Here is a 20,557-nt window from a genome sequence, read left to right on the forward strand (position 1 = left end):
ATAGAGTGTCCTTTCCCAATAGCTGACAAAAGCACTTCATTACGGAGCATTTCCTAAACACAAGAAAAAGCCCACTCTGATTTTCCACCAACCTGAAGTGCTAGTGAATAGTTAAGCTAATTTTCTTCAAAACACAGACACCACGGTTTAGTCTTGACATTCAGCAAATATAAATCCACATTAGCTTGCACAATATTCTGATAATTACAGCTTACAAGAAAGGGTGCAAAATAATACTACAGTTTTGCAATTGCAATTGAAGCATGTAATTCTACCTACAAATTGAAGCTATGAATTTCTTTAAAATGCATACCTGGGTTGGCAGCACCAGTCCCATGGAATGCTACACTTAAGCACATATGACAGTGCCATTGTAGATACATAGATGTGAGTGTGGTACAGACATTTTTCCAAAACTCCACATGCACCAAGTGACTTTTTTCCCCCACTTCAGGGTACAGAATAAGGATGAGACAACAATAACTGCTCAAAAAATATGTGAGGCCACTCTTGTAACACCTCAGTGGTACACTGAGGAAAGAGGGATGGAAGAAGGAGCAAAGGTATTAGAGATTTTACCTTTTTAAGAAAATGGCTAAAAAGAATTAGCTTAATTAGCTGACTGCACTATTTTGAGCAGACTGTTTAGGACTGTGAAATATTTAAAAGAAACATGCATTCAAATTTTCTGCTTTGAACAGCATCAAAGCTGAAGCATGTCCCATGTCAGAGGAGGGAGGCACTTACGCTGACGGACAGCACGGGCCCCACTTTGTACATGGCGTAGCGGTCGGTGCCCGCACAGATGTTGGGGTAGTCACACCCGGGGCTCCCGAGCCCCAGCTCCTCTGCTATGTAGGCAATGAAAGCTTTCATCCTGGAAGGGCTTCCTCCAACACACACAAACTGGGGTGGACAGGGTTCAACAAAACAAAGTCAGTTGCGTGATTCCGCATGTCAAAGAACATGCAAAGAACAATGTGAGTATGCAAACGCCTTCAGTTAGCACAGATTTATCCCCAGATATGGCACTCCTCTTAATCATTCTAAAATGCCATGAAGAAGAATTATGGGAAAAAACTCAGCTGTCTACAGGACTCAAATGCTTTCACCCTGTTTAAACTAATAAAAGACAAATATTGATCTGAAGACCCAACAAACAAAAGTGGTATCTGAATAGACCCTACAACATTTGCCTTTTTGCTGCATGAAAAGAGATAGTCAAAAACAATTACCCTCAGCTTTGTTGGATAGCAAAGTGACAAGAACCCACAAAATTTTTCCCCTTCTATATTCCTGGTAGGCTGACACATTTAGTCTTCTTCTGAAGGCAGCTACAATTTCACCTTCAGCAGAAAAGCTCAGGCTTGCTGAACAAAGCAAAGCATCTCACCTTTACATCGCCAAACAATGTTGGAAAATCATGGGTACCGGTCCCAAGAGCAAAATGGTACAGGATGTCTTCTTTCATTTTCTCCAGGTGAGGGTTGCAGAGATGAATAAAATTCTCTCTACCAAAAGAGCAGCATTATAAAACATATAGACTATATATAAATATATATAGAATATATACAAACATTGAACAAATGACAATTATTCAAAGTCAAGCAGTCAAAAGTTGGGAAATGCCACACATACAAATTATTTTATATTTTTTCCTTGTGCATTGTGTTAAAGAAACCCTAAATCCAGAAACACAGGATGAAATTGCTATAGAAAAGCCCAGATGTCCAGATGCATTTGCAACAGTGCAATCTTTATCTAATTTTTATCTTATTTTCTTAAATAGTATTAAAGTTGGGTACCATAGTGCGTATTTATGGTGAGCAGAGCAATGGGAGCAGGACCAGGGAATGGTCAATAGCCCACCATATTATACACGCAATCTATAGCAAAGCTGAGAAGCAAAGCTTGACCTCTGTTTTGACTGAAACTCTGTCAGCCACCTGAGAAGGACAGGATGATTTCGGCTTTATGGACAAGCACAAACTAGATTTCTGGCACTTCGTCTTACTCTGTCATACAGACAGGAGAAAAAAAACCCTATGGCATGAAACTGATAACAAGGGTACAGAGGATCTGAAAAACAGAAGAGAAAAGTGGAGACCTGAAGCAAGGAGAAAACCATAGCAGTGAAAAAAAATATTCAAGAAAAAGGAAAACAGAGGAAGAGGTAAAAATAATTCACTTCTTCCTAAGTGCCTCTTGTAAAGAAATGACACATCTTAAAAGAAAAATAAAAATTAATCTCCCTGAAGAGACAGCAAATGACAGGACAAGGAGGGAAACCTGAACTACTTGGCCTGTGGGATCACATTCATGGAAAATTCAATAGTGGACTAACTAAACAAGCTGAATGATTTATAAAATGTCTGCTTTCTGTGCTTGATGTTTGAAGTTGAATTGAAACAGGTATGAAAGACTAGTCAACAAGCTTAAGCAGAACACTGGCCAGTACTTCAAAGTAATTTCTGAGAGATGGAATCAAGTAGTAAATAGCTTCCAGACACAAGAAGATGACTTAATATTTTAATGAAGGCTCAGTGGAGGCACAGCATGGCTCAGCAAATTCAAACTGCTTTGTCAGAGGAGACAAACAAAAGACTTCACCTGGACTTCATTCAAAAAATCATTAGGACAACTTAGGAACAACTCTGAAGCTTAAACAGAGGTGTTTAGCACTATTTTAGATGGTCTAGGTCACAAAGTTATCTGCCTTCTAATGCCTCTCCAGAAAGGAGATAAGGCAGAAAGGACCTATGCTTTCCGTTACTTCCTATGCCTCATCTACCTATGCAGGATGAAGGAAGTCTACATTTGCCAAGATGCCTGTGCTGAGGTCACTGAACTGTTCCTCAGAACCAAACAGTTCCAACCCAGATATTCTGAGTACAGCAATTTCTTCTGTTCCTGATGATCTCTCTCCAGCATCATTAATTATCCAGTAGCAGCTGCACAACCAAGGAAAGAAGTGCCATCCCAATCCACCCTACCTGTCCCTGCCCACCACAGACAATCACCCTCAGCAACAGAAAGAGCTGCCCACCCAGGCAGCCAGTCCATTCACCCTTCAGTAGGAATTCCCTTCCATCGCCCATGGTCTCCATTTGCCTCTCTTCATACAAATCCTGCCTGAAGTGGAACCAAAGGCTTTGGCTGCCTTTGTTCTTCCTTCCAAGAGACCTGTTTGACTCGGGGAGAACTAAAGAGCAAGTTTATGGCTTGTCATGAAGACACAGACAACCTAGGAATTCACCAGCTCATATTAGCAGAATTTCTAGGCTGCCTCCCCTGAATTATTCCTGTTCAGTTTTGTGGGACTCTCTACATTTATTTACTGGGCCACTCACTAATGCAGATCCAGTATCTGGCTGTGCTGATGTCCATTGGAATGGTTGTCACATACAAATAGGATAGGCTATGATTTGAAAAAAAAAAAATTTTTTTTTTTATTAACAGTGGCAATAAAAGCCTCTCTCCAGGAAATAAATCAGGGAAAAGCAAGGCCTCTAATAAAAGTTCAAGGAAATTAATGAGATATGTGTCAACACCACTGTTCTCATGCCTGGCCAAAGCACAACCTCCTTCCTCATCAGTAGCTATATTCCATTTTTTCATCTCACAGCCCACCAGTAGCATTCTCTGACCCACAGCCTCAACACAGTGAGGGGCTGTCACCAACTTGCTCAGCTTATCCACACATCTGATTGCAGACTTGGACCCTGGGGTAAAATGAGAAATAAAAACTAGCATATTGATATGTGTACATAGGATCAATGCCATGGATTTGATAATCCAAGTTTGCTTGATAAAAATCCTTGGCATGCAAAGCTCAGGAGCAGAAAATTCATTTCCCTAAATCTGTTGTAAAGCACCTACAACTTCTAAGGGTGTAAGTAAAACACAAATCCAAAGACAAAAGAAGCATGTAGCAGATTTTAGTAAAATAAGCTTAAAGTAAGGATTAGAGAAACACATTGAAATATTTGTTTGAACTCTTGAAGCAGCAGCCAAAATCAACATTTCAGCAGCTCATTGGATTAAAATAAAAATAAATGAAAACATCGCCCTGCTTTGAAGTATTCACTGTTGAGAGAAGTTCAAATGGCTCACCAGCAAAGTCCTCTGTATAGGTGTGGTAAAGCAATAAAGCATCCAATTGTCAAAAGACCTGCTACCGGATACTTGGCACTAGTATCATAAAATTTATCTTAAACTAAATGAGCGTGTAATGAGTTTGGGGAGGAAGTTTAAGTGTAAACTTGGACAAAATAATAATTTTTCAATCTTACTTTGAAGCCTGTCCATCATCAGTTTTCTTCTCATTTGAGGAACCAGGAGCCATGGATGTCTTATACCTAGAATTATATTTTTAAAAAAAATGTATATATATAAGTGCATCAGAATAGTCCCATCCGTAAAGCTGGAAGCACTAACAAAGAAAGAAACCTTGTATTGATGATAACTACCATGAATGTTAAATTCCCCAAATAATCCAGCCACACTCCAGCTTTTATAACTGGAGCAAAAGGAGCAAAATTATCATCTACAATTTTTACAGCTGAGCATCACCACTTTCAAACCCCCAAGCCTAAATTAATCCCTTGCTATTGCAACCCCCACCTCACCACTACCTCTGTTCTGTGGGGTGAGCAGCTGCAGATTCACCAGCCACAGAGAGGCAAATCTCATTGCTAACTCACTCACTCTCTTTCCTCCACACCTGCCAACAACAGTGACTGCTGAACCAGCTTCACTCTCCTTCCACCTCTGGCTCCAGGTCTCCAAAGCTCAGCTTTACCTGGCGGACGCCTGAAACCCAAGCCCAGGCAGCATCTTACTCATAATATCCTCCTCATTAAACTCCTCCTACTGACCTTAAGAGCACTTCTTTCCCCAGTATAAAGCAAGGAGTATGAAACTAAAACACAGCTTCAAAAAGCCACAGCTCTCACCTTATCATCTATCCTGAATACCTTCTTTTCTGATCCATTACCTTAACCTATATGCAAAACCTTCTCCCTGCTGCATTCTTCTTTACATTTAAACAGACAAATGTATCACTGAGGCTTTCATGCTGGTCCGAGGACAGAATTATAATTATAGGATGATTAATTTGTTATTATTTTCAGAAGTGACTAAGGCTACGTGCTGAAGTTGGTACTTTCTGGGAATGCCTTATGGGAAGTATTGAATCATAACATTTTGCTCTACCCTCCATTAAGAAGGGCCTGACAGCACAGAGATTATAACAGAGACAGGACTGTAATCCTTAAAAACCCCAGGATTACACCACAAGGAAACAGGAAAAAACTGATCTTGCAACAGAATTACATAATATGTGACTTCCTAATGAAGTGTGCCCAACCTAACAAAATGAACAAGAGACCTACCGGTTAAAAGCCACTGAATAATGGAAATGTATTAAAATGTATAAGGACAATTAGTTTTCATCATTGAAAATATCAGCCTTTATTAAGTAGACCCAAATTTGCAGGTATTAGGCATACTAAAAGTATGCAACCATCTATGATCAAGGAGGGGAAGTATAAAAGTTGCATTTATAATCAACAACACTTCCTTATGGTGGTATGAAGTATAGTCAGCTACTACTGGGCAACACCACATACCACACACATCACAGGAGAAATACACATTTCTTCCTACAGTGCCACGAGTCCTGATAAAGAGGAGTTAGAAGCTAGGAAGAAGAAACAGGAAAGTGATTTTTATGTAGCAAGAAGAAAAATGGCTGCAAATAAACCAAGGATATTCATCCACCTCTTGTTCACAGTATTAAGCATCCACAAGATTTTTAATTGTTCTGGGTTCTGATCCCCTAAGTAATCACAGGTACACTTGACACGGGTACACAAGGTACACAGGCACACAAGTGAATACACTTCAAAAAGCTGAGAACAAAGTTCTGACAGTCCAAAGGTCCAGCCTACCCCCTCAAGAGCACCCAGCTGAAGGTGCCTTGGCAGGAATTGAAGGACGGAGCGAGCACAAAGCAGCTTTCCCAGGGCAGACCCTGACAGCAGTCAGGTAGTTGTTGACAAGCTACCAGTTAATGTAAAACCACAAAACTCTCACGCTGTCTAACCAAATGGAAATTTTTACAGACATGTCAAAAGTTTCAGCAGTCTTCTCCAGTCAAAGTTAAAACTGATGCTCAACAATAATGTGCTCCAAGCAGGGCTCAGATAAAGAATGGACAAAGCCTGTGTTAAGGTGTGCGCACATCCTAGAATGGTTTGGGTTGGAAGGAACCCTAAAGATCACCTGGTTCCACCCCTTCTGCCATGGGCAGGAGCACTTTTCACTAGACCAGATTGCTCAGAGCTTCATCTAGCCTGTCCTTGAACACTGCCAGGGATGGGGCATCCACAACTTACCTGGGCAACGTGTTTCAGTGTCTCACCGTACTCAGCGAGACAGTGAGTTAAAGATTTCTTCCTAATATCTCATCTACGCATCGAAATCCTCAGACTGGTGCTTTAAACCCACGCAGAATCCACTATAACTGCCACGTCTCATTTCCCCCCGCCACCCCTCATTTTTGAAGGAAGCCCACAGCCAATGGTTTCAGCCGGAAAAGCCCTTGTTCAGTGTTCGTCCATCATCAGGAAAAGCTGCAAAATCGATTTTACCCCGCCGGTCTCCTCGCTGCTGGCGGGGCGCTCCCCCGGCTCCGCAGACCGAGCAAGCGGCTCCATCCGCCGGCCGAAAGGAGCGCTCGCCCGGACCCACGCCCGCCCCCGCTTCCCTGCCCACCCTCCGCCCCGCCGTCCGGGGATGGGAGACACGGCGGGCATCCCACCATCCGCCCGGGAGCGGGCCGCGGCTGCCGGGGCGCACGGCGGGACGCGCTTCTCACCGGGGCAGCGGGATCCGCCGCTGGGAAACGAGGAGAGCGGCTCGCTGTTCCCGGGCGGGCTGCGGGAATCCCGGCCGAGCCTCATCCCGCCAGCGGCGGCATCGCCCCGCCCCGGGCCCCGTTAACTCCCTGCGCGCCGGGGAGGCTGCGGGAAGCGCCGCGATCCGGCGAGCGGCTGCGACGGTGAGGCCGGGAGCGATGGGGGTGCAGCCCGGGGCTCGGGAGAGCTGCTGCCAAGGGCACGGGCCTTCAGGAGCACCTTATCATGGGGATTACAGATACAGATACAGATACAGGTACAGATACAGGTACAGACACAGGTACAGATACAGATACAGGTACAGATACAGATACAGATACAGGTACAGACAGATACAGGTACAGGTACAGATACAGATACAGATGCAATATACGTTAGAAGTAATTCATGCTATTAAAGAGTGTATGTTATAAAGATTGTAAACTCCCAAACGTGTCTCTGACCACATACGGCCCGAGAGCAGATGTCTATTCAGATTCCAAAGAATTCCTGGACACGGCCAAGATAAGGATCGACGCTTTAGCGTAAGAATAGACGCTTCCAGGGCGATGATCACCGGTATCTCGAGTCGTCGGAAACCGCCTCAGAGCGATCATCGCCCTGCAGATTACATCAATCAAGATAGCCAGCAACGCCAGAACTATACATCTGAACACACGGCTTCCCCGGAGCCCATCAACGCTGACTATCCACCTGGAGACGATCTTTGTCCAGCTCTGCACACTGAAAGAAACAGCTATGAATGTGAAGAGTTACAAAAGAAATTGGAACTCCTTTGCCTCGGGCACAATGAACTGTATAAAACCTCGCTGCAAGAAGTGGCTCTCGTGAACTGGGTAGTGTCCGATGCTTTAGAGGTCAGATCCAGGTTCACCCAGCACCGATACCAGGCTTCACGCTGTCTCTTTGGCTGTGGTGGTTTCAAAGACCTTAATTCAGTCGTGCAGAAAGATTAATAAATCTTTTCGCAATTTTTGATAATTTGGCTCACGATTGATCATTTATGTAGTATATGATAGAGATAATTCATGCCATTTATGTATAAACCATTGTAAAATCTAAGCTATGACTTTTGACCACCCTGGCCGGGAGCAGAGTCTTATTTTTATTCAGGTAGTTCCTGGACAACATTAAGATAATATCAAGTCTGTTAATGTATGAATGGAACCTTCCTGGGCCATGATCACTGACTTCCCTGGAATGTCCGGGGCACTCAAGAGTGATCTGCACTTCAAAGATTGCATCTACTACCGGCACCACCCTTTACACGTGAATGCCAACTTCTCCGGAGTGCTCTGACATCATCTGGACACCTGGAACTGGACTTTTGTCTAACCCTGTACATGTATGGCCCCAGTTCTGCATGTGAAGGGACACAAAGAAACACTCAGCCATTTCTGCCCCAGGCAGAATAAACTGTATATAAGCTCGGGGTGAACAGGGGGAGACTCTGACATTCAGGGGTCGGGTCCATTTGTTCACCCAGCACCGAAACCCGGGCTCGACGCTGACTCTTGGCTGCGGTAGTTGTTTTTCGAAATTCTGTTTTGCTGACAATCTAATAAATCATTGCTAAATTTTCTTATAAATTTGGCCCCCGATTTGATAATTTATAACAATTTATAACACAGATGATACAGATACAGATGCAGGTGTCGGCCAAGGATGGCAGAGTCGGCTCGGCGCCTGTGTCTGTCAGTCCTTGCGTGCGTCGGTCGGTGCACACACACTGTGTTCCCGCTCTCATGGGCATGTGGGCACGGCAAACACGGTGCGAGAAAAGAGCAGAGACAGTTTCGGCTACTGGAAGCGTAAATTTAACATTGTTCATGTTCATCGTTTCAGTAACTGAAAGCACCAAACCCACAATCCTGCAATGCAATTTTAAATCAGAACCACTCTGTAGTTTGTCATAGTAGGGAGTACTTGGGAGATGGAGCAAAATCTTCATGGTAGAAAACTTTCTGTGCCTCAGGACACAGAAGGCACAGTAAACACATTACGCATAAGGCATTGCTGAGATGTATTTCTTTTAAAAATCATGTATAGGGCATTTAGAGTTAAATTTATTCATATCCTGTCTCACACCAAAGGACTTTGAATGGGAATATAAGAAAGAGAGATTCCTTGCACAGATGCATTTCTAGGCATAAACAACATGCAAGAGGAATTGCTCAACAAACTCAGAAAAACGTCATCTGTTCAGCTTGTTTAGATTTCCAGTGCGTGAAACAGAAGAACAGGTTCCTAATCCATCTTCCATTTTCCTGTTCTTTAAATATTTGTCAAGACTTCCAAGTTACAGGAGTGGACAAACACCTTAGAAGAGTGTTTAATTCTGTGGAATAAATTTTTCCTTTAAACAGGAATATTACCTACCCCTTCAACTCAGGATCCAGAGAAAAGTCTGCTTTAGATTTCAGGTCATTTTCCATTCAGCTGTATATTAAGAGAATCAATGTAAATTGCTTTTTTGTATATAATAATAAGGTTACTATAGTTGACCTTGTCTGAAATTTTCAATAATCTATGCATTTCTATGAGTCTAATAACTGGTAGTAACTTTTGCTCTCAGTTTTCACTAAAAAACTTTAAATCTCCTTTTAGCTTCCCGGTTTTGTAGTGTAGTGTCTGGGTTTTCATTCCATTTTGTATTTTAGTGGGAAGGATGCTAATGTCGTTTAGAAGGGTGAAAAATACACAGCCACATACTGGGGTAATAACAACAATATGCAACTGGTGTCCATTTTCAGGTTTTTCTATTGCATGGGTAAGAATTTGAGCTATGGAAAATAAGGCTGTCTGTCATAATCAAATGTATTCTCCCTTGCGCTCACCATAAACCATTTTCACAGTCAATTGGTCAAATAATTCAGTGCAGCTGTTTTACCCACTTCATTTTGATTTTTCAGTTATTCTGGATGTTTTGTATCATGACAGCTATTAATAGAAGGACAAAATGTGCTAAGACTGAGCTACTTTATTTCCATTTCATGCTTTTTCTCCCACAATATAGCATAATATATAAGTACACTCTGAAAAAATATCTGCAGGGAAGAGCAAGAATATGAAGCTATTTATTTACAGAAAGAAATTGGGCTTAATCCTACATATTTTCCAACTCAGCTTGCATATTCAGCACAGATAATAGTATTTAAGAAATAGATAAGCCTAAATCAAGGGAATTTTAGATGCTTCAGAAGCATCTAAAATGGGGCAATTGAATTTTTGTTTGTATTGCTACACAAAGAAAGTTAATGAATATGGACCCTTGATCTTTGGAGGCATGTTTATATTGTAGTCTAGTCCAAAAAGACACAAGTGGTTAGAATTGTGTATTAGATATATATTAGAGTTCACTACAATGAAATGGCTGTATATAAAAGGAAAATTAGTCTCCAGTCACTAAACTGACAAGTTATTGTTAAATCTTTATATGGTATTCTCTTTTAGAAACATTCACATACTCAGTATCTTGGATGCAATTCATAAAATGTAACTGCACTTTTGTTTTATCTTTGGGCTTGCAAAGCAATCAGTATTCAAAAAAAAGAAAAAAAACTCTCACTACTTAAAGGCATTCAGGGCAGAAATAGAGCACAAGACAATGAAACAAATGTTTCAGCATTTAAAACAATAAGGCAAGATTTTGTAATAAATACCCAGCTTTTGACTTTGGCATTTCTCTGAAAAACAGAAATGGAAAACCAGAAGTTTCCACCACTTTTACATGGAACTGTTGGTGACTTTGAAAACTGCCAGCTGCATGACTGCATTGACTCAGAAGCAAATAGAACAACATGATTACTGCGATAAGGTGAATTCAAGCAGCACACTTCCACCCCTGGGTTCAGCTGGAGCTTTCTGATTTGTTACACCACTTTGAATTCATGTCCCTTGGAGAACATGCACAGATTCCAGAATCATCCTCCTGTTCTTGTGAAGAGAAATCTCAGGCTGTTAATATTCTTACTTGCAGTATTCAAACTGTGATCCATTCAGATTCAGGTGACCAACAGTGCAAATCAAACCTCTCCTTGGCTTGACTAAGGAAAGCTGAATACACATTAATGACCATCATTTAAATTGGAAAAGACCACCATGATCATCAAGCCCAACCTTCAGCTGAGCACCACCTTGTCAACAAAGCCATAGCACTGTCATGTATGGCTGCTTCTTGAACACTTCCAAGTATGGTAACTCCACCACTTCCCTGGACAGCCCATTCCAATGCTTAACCCTCCTTTCAGTGAAGAAATTCTCCCTGATGTCCAACCTCAATCTCCCCTGGCTGTTTCCCCTCATTTTGTCAGTGGTTGGCTGGGAGAAACCTACATCCATCTGGCTACAAACTCCTTTCAGGCACTCGGTGGTCAGGTCACCCCTGAGCCTCCTTTTCTGCAGCCTAAACAACCCCAGCTCCCTCAGCTGATCCTCAAGCTTACTTTCTCAAACCTTCACCACCTCTGTTGCCCTTTACTGGAGTCACTCCTATGAGTTCTGTTCCACCTTATTTTCTCTCCCCTGTCCAGCTGGGAAGGGGAGTGATAGAGAGGCTTGGCAGGCACCTGGTATCCAGCCAAGATCAACACACCACAACTGGTCAGGTTTTAATGCTATGGGCTCCAATGCTGGCATGCCCTGATAAGGGTAGCCTAGAAAACTGGATTCCCCAAAAGCTCTGCTTTCACAGCAAAATTAATGGTTTCAATGTATCTGGACATAATTCACAACACAAATTGTAAGTGAAAACAGATACAAGGTAATTAATCTCACACACCACTAAAGTTAGAACTTGATGTAAGCTTTTTTTCTATTTTGAAAAATTTGCTGAGCATCCAATAACTGTACATTTAAGCATTTGCATATGTCTTAGCCTTTTATTTTTTAAAATACAATTTAGTTGAATTGTTCAAAATAATGGATAGCAAAGATGGACTCAGGTGCTAGGTCTAACAACATCAACAGCAAAATTTCTAGAGTTTGCTGAAAATTTTGAGGGCTCAGATTAGCAATGGTTTACCTATTTCCAATCAATTTTTACATGAAAGTTCTAAAGGAACAGTATTAAACCAAATACTCTAAACATTCTGTTCAAAGAAATCTACTTAACAGTACTTGGATTCAAAGGTGTAAAATGTACTGAATGTAATCTGAAGAGGAAATTCTAAAAACTAAGAGTTTGCTTTCCATGCTATTAGCAAAAGGCATGGTAATGAAATTGCACCCACTTTCTAGTGGACTTTATAATCAATATTTCATTATTATTAAGATTTCAGGGATATATCCTAATCCAAGTAGATATTGAAATATCAGTGTATCTTAACTTTTTCAAAATATTAAATTACAACATTTATACATTGCTATTTCAAAGTACAAACTTCTGCTGGTGCGAATAAACACAGTGATCTAGCATATAATATTTTTGCTGCAGTCAAGACTTCAGGATAGATAATTTTTTTATTTAACAGCTGAAAGTGCTAACATCATAGATAGCTGAGTCCATAGAACTGTTAATCCATGATTCAGCTTCTATACAATGAGACTATACCAGGAAATGCCACCAGATCTTTAATTATGTGGCTGAACACTATGACTGATCAACTAGTTCTTATGCAGGAGGCACAGCAAGAGAATTGTCCTAGAAAGCTGAGTGTCTGTTCAAACGAGCTTTTGGGATGAAGAAGCACTCTTTCCAGTGAAGGTTTGACTTTTTTACTGCAAGTATCCATACCAGTTCAATTCTTTCTAGCTACATTTCATCTCATACCATACAGTTCCCCTTCACCTTTCTTTGTGGCATAATTCATGAGTACAGCTGTACTTAACTAAAGAAACTTGTTGATTTGTGCACATCAATAGCATGCCTGTGTCTAGTTAAGTCAGCAGCAATATGGTAATCCTGTTTGAGAACAGCAAAGCAGCAGGAGTCTTGTGCAGGAGAAAACCTCAGCTTAGCTTTGTTTATTACATTAAGAAAAGGTCTAGGACTAAGCACTGACAGCTGTTGTTGTCGGTTCTTCAAAATTTGCTGCAATCAAGCCCAAGGAAGTTCATCCATCTCGCAAACATCTCAACCAGGGACGCGTTAAGTTACAAAAATAATCTAGCCAACGTGTAAATAGTGGGCTAAATAAGCAATACAAAGCTTTAGTTTCCCCAAGAATCTTTCAAGTTACTTATTACATCCCTGAAACTGTGACTTTTAACTCATTGCTTGCAGGTGGTGATTCAGAGTGTTCTGAAACTGCAAAAGGAAAAAAATATTAAAGTTCACAGAATAACTTCAATCATACTAATAAAAAGGTCAGCTAAAGTTGTTGGTTTCTTCCTCATGTAAAAATACACATAAATTCCACTACTTTTAATTTTGAATTAACAAGATAAACAAGCTACCTAAGAAATTTGCAAATCTGTACCCCAAAACAAAGGGATTATAAATTTACATATGGAATGGGTTGTATCTCCTTCCTGAGGTGTCTAGGGTGTATTCTGTGCAAGAGCGGAGAAAGCTCCATCTCAAAAGGGAGCTGCAAGGTGCTCATGCTGCCAACTGCTCTGGATGAAGAGAAAAAAGTACACGAGTGGGAAAAAATGTAAAAGCTCTACCGTCAGCAATCACCTAAAAGAATGAAAAGGACACAGTCAAAACTGAAGGAAGACACACATCTGGATGAAATCATATTGTTAAGAGCATTAAAAGCAATCTCCTTTTACACTGTGATACAGAACCAATCTCAACTGGAATAGCTAATATTGCAAACAAAGGCAATAGCAGGTATCACGCTATCAAAAAAAAATGAAAAATAAAAGCAACTCAATAATTAGATGTATCTATATGTCAACCTATACCGCACACTGACTTTCCAGAAGCCTTTACAGTGTACCCATTTTCTTCTCTTTTGCCTAAGTGGTATAACCCAACCAATTTCATGCTTACTCTGAAAAATCTTCAACTTTTCTTTATATCTCAGATGTCTCATTGGAGGCATACATTTTAAGAAATCAACTATCACCAAATTAAGGAAATTGAGATTTTGAAATCCCCTTTAATTTTACTCAGAGTAATGGGAAAGAAAAATGTCAGCACACAAGAAAGTTGAATAGAATCTGAAAACAAAGAAGAATATTCAAGGTTTTCTTTCATGCTGAGGAAGAGCACTTTTAGACTTCATGATTGAATTGTTGGGTCACTGAAGTCTCAAAGCAGCATCCTCTGCATGATCAGAGTTTGGATACTTAAGTTAACTTGAAAAGTGGCTTCTAAGATTATGCATTCTCCTTCAGATCCAGACCGAGATCTGGCTTCATCCTGTAGTTTTATGACATTTTTTCTTCTGAACAAAACCATATAACTTCTAGTTCCCTGTTTTCTCCTGATACTCACCTGGAAGAAGAGGTTTTGCACAAACACACACACACACACACACACAAAAAAAAAAAAACAAAAACAGAAAACAACAACAACAACAAAAAAACCCACCACTGTAGATACATTAATGGAAGACACAAAAATTCATTCAGACAGAGCTGAAGTGTCAGAAAAATTAAAATACCTGGCCTCTAAGACTTTCATACATTAATATATCAAGGCCAAGATATACAAAAGGATTCCCTGAAACAAATTTAAAAAAAAATGGAATGGGAGATCCAATAGCATTTCCAAACATTGCTACAGAAAACTGATAGAGCCAACATGGTTACCTAAGAAAAAGGTCTTTGACAGAAGTAAGAGAAATTTACCTACCCTTTAACCTTTATATCTGTTTCCAAGTGAAGTATTTCACAGCTATTACTATTGTGCATGATAAAGTAAGGTTTGAAAGCATGACATTGGATAACTTTTTTCTCTTAAACTGCTGAAATTCCACTGCCTTTAACAATGTGCATATATTTATTTTGACAAATTTCTACAAGCAGGGCTCTATTTCTTAAATCAGTATCAATGACACTTGTGACAGAAGTTTTTGGAAAAATATTAGGAGCAAAAGAATATTCATAACAAGGAGGCAACAAATACTTTACAGTCTGCTTAAATTTGGGCAGGATGGCTGTGTCTCTGCAGCATTTTACGGAAACACATCAGAGAGAAGCCCCTGGATCAGAACACAGAAGCCCCTGGATTGGAACAGAGCACACTGCAATTGTAGTGATGAAAAAAGTCCATGAAAGCGCCTGCCTTCACTGACTGCAAACAGGGGCACTCCTTTCTTTAGCTGGTCATGGGGTATTGTAAACTAAACACAATAATTCAGTGTGTCTCACCATATTCAGAGAGCCACACAAATACTGAGGCTGCCCTCTGCTGTTACCTTGAGAGCCCAGCTCGTTTTAAAAGAAACAGCTTTCAATAACATTACCTTCTGAGTGATCACTATTTTCTGATGTTTCTTCAATCTTTTTTTCCCATCCAGTACACTGCTGCAACCAGTCAGTCCCATAACCATTGCTTATTAATTTGCTAAAATTTACTGCTTCAATTTTTCTCTGAGCAGGCCTGTAAATACAAATATATTAAAGGGAAACAAAAGCAAAAGTAAACAGAAATAGGGGCTAGATGGAAAAATCATATTTTTTACAGAAAAGATGTTACATTAGAATTTATTTCTAATTATAACATCAGTTTTAAAATATAACGATTTCTAGCCTTATAATTTATTTATAAATAACAAAACAAATATTCTACATGTAATCACCTAAGAATAAAAACCAAAAATAAACAAAAGCAAAGAACTATGCCTGATTTAGTACTCAAATTTACATGAGAAGAGACATCTGTTTCATTGGAATTTCACATGTATAATTCTTGCACAGTTCTTGTCTTAAAGACAAAAAGCGCAAAAGAATGTGTAAATGAGAAAGACTGACAGTACTCATTCTGTGGTGCACAAAAGTGAAATTATGTTACAAATTTTCTCTTAAATTCATTTGACAGTTTAATCACTTATTTGGCAGCATTACCATAGTTGTAAAACATACTAGGACTACTGATGACTGAGCAATAAATTTTTCAGACAAAGTATGTTGAAACAATTCAATTGTGCACACAGAGCTGATGATGTGATTACATCACATCACAAATGACATAAAAATTTGCTTCAATCACTTCTTTCAGTTGTTCATGAGAGTATTTTCGCTCTGTATGACCTTATAAAGGCTACAGTTTATGTCTTTCCTTAAAGTGTCAATCCTACTTGTTTCTCTGTAACCTACACTAAGAGAATTGATGATGTAGATTATCATTTTCACCTGTTCACTAGTATTAAAAAAAACCCCAATCTAGAATACAAAAAAATTCAGCTACATGAAAATGTGCTCTATGCTCAGTTTTCCTAATACAAAGTTATATAGAATAATTTTCTGAGTTAAAGTACTGTTATTTTAGTTGCTTTAGAAGCTTTTAAAACCGTTTTAGCATCACATATAATAGCAAATTACCAGCAATAAAGATCCACAAGGACCATACACATATCTGCTAATTCCTGCATTTTCACAAGGAGCAATTTTACTTGTATACATGAATAGTTGCAGGCTTAGGTGTTCAATGATTTTCATAAATGTACTACTTACATGGGTGGCAAGGAAAGCTTATTTTCTCCACTAAATTCCTTTGTAGAAACATTTGGCATTCTTCTTGGATATTTAGGGTTTATAGGTGGAAGCTTTACCTGTGTTAGAGAAATCTTAGCTCAAAAAAAAGGAGTTATGAAAAAAAATGAACAAGAAGATTACATGATAGCATAGCCTTCAAAAGTGAGGGTGATATTAAAGGCCTTAATGTGTTCAAATTTCCATGTCTTATCTACATTATTTCCATAAGTACAAGTAATGGATTATTGAGGAACAACAAAAGAGAAAGCAGTCCCTTAGTTAGTTATTCTACGAGGTTAGCTGCTTGCTCTCTCCAGAATGTGCTCTACACAAGCCTTTCCCTCACAGTACACTTCAAATTAAGCTTCAAATTCAAACTTATCCATGGCAACTTCTCATCTTAGTCCATATCTCTGTATGCAGAATATGAAAACAGACCAGTCTTACTAAAGTCAGGAAAACTAGAAATTAACTCATAGTTTAATTGCTACTTCTTTTTTAGTTTGTTTGGTTTTTGTTTTTAATAAAAAGCATAAAACATCCTATATAATAAGAAAACTGTTGTGGTATATTAATTAGAGGTTTGATATTCAAACAAATATATATACATATATATATATACATATATATATATACATATATATATATATATATATAGGGGGAAGCCTACAACAGAAAAATCTATTTTACTTTTATCATCTTTCCAATGACAGGCAAAGGAGCTCAGTGTTGACTAAAAGACTGAAAGATGACACCTAGAAAGCCAGGGAAAGACAACACTTACTCCAGACCTGAAAATGGGAAAACCAATAAGTAGTGGAGAAACATGAGCAATACATACCAAAGCTCTTTATTTTAGCTTTGATCAAAATCAACAGCTACTAAAGAGTCAACTTACCTCCCTCTCAAATCAAAGCATGAAATTAAATATCCTTAACAACTCCCAGATATTTTTCACTAATAGTTGCTAAGAAATTCTGAGTTAAAAAAAAAACCAAAACATCTTTAAAAACTACTTACAACTTCCATCATTGCACAAAGAAAAGTGGAAAAGGGGAAAGTCCTGAAGATAGCACAGAATTTTCAAAGCTTATTAACAAAGTTTTTGTGTTACACTTACATATCCTTTTAGTTAGAACCTACATATTATTTGACCATTTTCTTTTTTAAACATGCAACACAGAAGAGTGCCCCATGGAATAAGAGATGTTATTTGCAGGTTATTTACAAGAAAATCAGGACAGAGTGACTAAAAGTGAAATGTATTGCTCTGTAAATTTACAAGTACATTAAAAATACTTTCCACCTATGTGGACATAGATACTGCAATACAGTTGACAGAGCAAAAAAATATGAAGTGCAAAAATTAGATGCATGAACAGCAGTCACACTTGGATTTCAGACACTACAGAACACCCATGAAAATCTCTGTAAGGAGAAGATTCCAAAATGTAAATGCACCAAGGACTTCTCAAGGAGCTTGTGTGCAAAGGGAATGGAAAGAGCAAACAAAAGTATAATGTCCTTTGAATACATCTAATCAATGAGCTAATTAGGAAGGCACAAAGAAAAAGCAGATCTGAATGTTCAGAGAATGTAAGTTTTCTTATTAACTCAAAGAAAATGAAGCCTGGGACAGACAGTTGTACTGATTCTGAGCCAGGATGTCAATGCAAACACGTGTAAAGTCAGCGCTGAAACTCCTTCAGACTTCAGTGGAGTCAGACTGGGCCATTTGTTAAAGAAGAAGAGATCAGCAAGGGCATGCAGTGATATCAGAGGCATCTATGTGAGATGAAAAGGAGGGTCTTTGTCCAACCTGGAGGTTAAAAACCACGTTAGCTGCTTAGAACTGCTCTTCAAGTTTGTTCACACTGCTTGCTGAAGCAGCCTACTTGTGCTTTACATTTCAGAAATGCGCAACACAGAAACACAACTCAGTTTGATAGTGAGGATAAACAAATAGCAGATGGAGAGAGATGAGATTTCCCTCTTGGCATCAAACAGAAGCACAAGAAAAGGAGCTCTAGTAATTAAAGAGTTAATTAAAGGACAAAGGGAGAGCAGAAGCTAGAGAGATTTTGACTAGAGAACAGAAAAAGGTTCAAAGTGTCAAAAATAAAGTCAAGAAAAAGAAAGGAGAGAGGAAAGGCAAAGAGAAAAGTCTTGAAAGCTGCAAGCAAGAGCTTTTTTTTAAATGCTGCCTTTCTTGGCATTAAATGAGAGGCTAGCTTATACTGCAGGGACCAAAACAATCCCTACTGTTCAAGTAAACTAATTAATGACAAAAGTAGCAATGGAACAAATCAGAATTTGGCTTTGGAGGGCATTTGCAATCCATTGAGGTGCTTATTTGTTACTTTGCTGGGCAAATTCAGCATTAAAAGCAGACTCTTGTGCCATTACACTTCAATGATTACAGCTGAGGGGAATTTTTCCCTTTGACAAGTCTCTATTTATTAGCAGCCATCAATTTTCCCAGATAAACTGCACAGGGCATTTTTTTACAAACTACACAGGACATGTTCTTGCTTTAAAGTGTTTTCTCCCTCTGTGAAGAGATGGCAACAATATACTGTTAAAATTACTATGTTTATTATAAATACACATTTATTAATCTTGGATTAAAGAAACATGACATAGAATATGCACTGTGTCTGGCTAGTATATGAAGAACAATGGATATCTGCAGCCAGCACGGTGAGATAAAAGCCTTTAGATGAAATCCTGGCTCCTGTGTGGTCAAGGACAAAATTTCAAATCTCTCTCTGAGGTAAAATCCTGGCCTCAGATGAGCAACCATTTTGCAACAGCACATACATACCTAAGTACGTGTGAATCTATACACAGACATTTCAGACAAGTGCCTGAAAGAGAGGAGTCTGAAGATGAAGGAGCAATCTTATTGGTGGTGCTGCAGGGATATTGCCAAATGCTGATGCAAATTCTGATGACATCTCCTACTGACCTCCCACCCTTACAGACCTCCCTTCTTAAAGTTCACATTTTTTTCAACCCAACCCAGCTGGACCATAATATGCACAGGCAAAAGGATCACTCAATCACAGAATAGTTTGGCTTAAAGATCATCTAGTTCCACCTCTCCTGCTACAGGGACACCTTTCACTAGACCAGGTATCCCAGAGCTCCATCCAGCCTGACTTTCAAGACTTCCAGGGATGGGGCATCCACAATTTCACTGGGCAACTTGTGCCAGTGCCTCACCACTCTCACAGTAAAGAAATTTTTCCTAACATCTAGTCTAACCCTACTCTCTTCGAGTTTGAATCCATTCCCCTTTGTTCCATCACTAATGCCCTTGTGAAAAGTCCCTCTCTATCTTTCTCACAGGTCCCTTCAGGTACTGGAATGCCACAAATAGGTCACCCTAAAGCCTTCTCTTCTCCTGGATGAAGAATCCCAATTCTCTCAGCCTTTCTTCACAGGTGAGCTGCTGTATTCTTCTGATCATCTTTGTGCCTTCCTCTGAACTCCTCTCATAGTTTCCTGCTCTCCCTATGCTGTGATCCCAGAGCTGATGCAGCCCTGCAGGTGGGGTCTCACCAGGGCAGAGCAGAGGGGCAAAATCCCCTCCCTCTCCTGCTGCCCACGCTGCTTTGGCTGCAGCCCAGGACATGTTTGGCTTTCTGGGCTGTGAGTGCCCATGGCTGGGTCATGTCCAGTCTCTCATCCGCCAGCAGCCCCAAGTCCTTCTGGGCAGGGCTGCTCTGGATCTGCTCATCCCCCAGCCTGTGCTGATAACAGGGGTTATCCCAGCACAGGTGCAGGACCTTGTACTTGGTCTTAGTAAGCCTTGTGAGATTTCCATGGGCTGCTTCTCCCTGGGCCAGAAGTCCATTACTCTGCCATGAGCACAAAGGCTAAATCCTTCATGCACTAATACTCTGCAGATTTGCAAAATTCCCATGTAATGGTCCCCTGGATCTCCAGTCCTCCTCTACACAGCAATAACCACAAGGACCAGCAGAGATTTTAATACTTCAGAGTAAAGCAGCATAAAGGTTTAAACTTTCAGAGCAAAGGCC

At 39.8% G+C, this 20,557-nt stretch overlaps 1 protein-coding gene across 3 annotated transcripts in view; it reads right to left on the reverse strand.

The window, feature by feature from the left end:
* UPP1 (uridine phosphorylase 1) overlaps positions 1 to 20,557 on the reverse strand; it is a 28,715-nt gene that overhangs the window by 4,681 nt on the left and 3,477 nt on the right. Inside the window, exons 1-4 of one of the 3 annotated variants that reach the window (XM_054284888.1) lie at positions 15,281 to 15,340; positions 4,293 to 4,358; positions 1,394 to 1,511; positions 748 to 906 (exon numbers count right to left, since the gene is read on the reverse strand). In XM_054284888.1, the coding sequence (XP_054140863.1) occupies positions 748 to 906; positions 1,394 to 1,511; positions 4,293 to 4,345 (330 nt within the window). In that variant the 5' untranslated portion in view covers positions 4,346 to 4,358; positions 15,281 to 15,340. Of the gene's footprint in view, positions 1 to 747; positions 907 to 1,393; positions 1,512 to 4,292; positions 4,359 to 6,880; positions 6,941 to 15,280; positions 15,418 to 16,490; positions 16,589 to 20,557 lie in introns of those variants that run through there. The other 2 variants (XM_054284887.1, XM_054284889.1) reach the window with 2 other exon arrangements.

Source organism: Melozone crissalis, unplaced genomic scaffold, assembly GCF_028551555.1.
Source record: "Melozone crissalis strain CALT ecotype California unplaced genomic scaffold, PUWL_Pcris_2 ptg000042l_1, whole genome shotgun sequence".
NCBI lineage: Eukaryota > Metazoa > Chordata > Aves > Passeriformes > Passerellidae > Melozone > Melozone crissalis.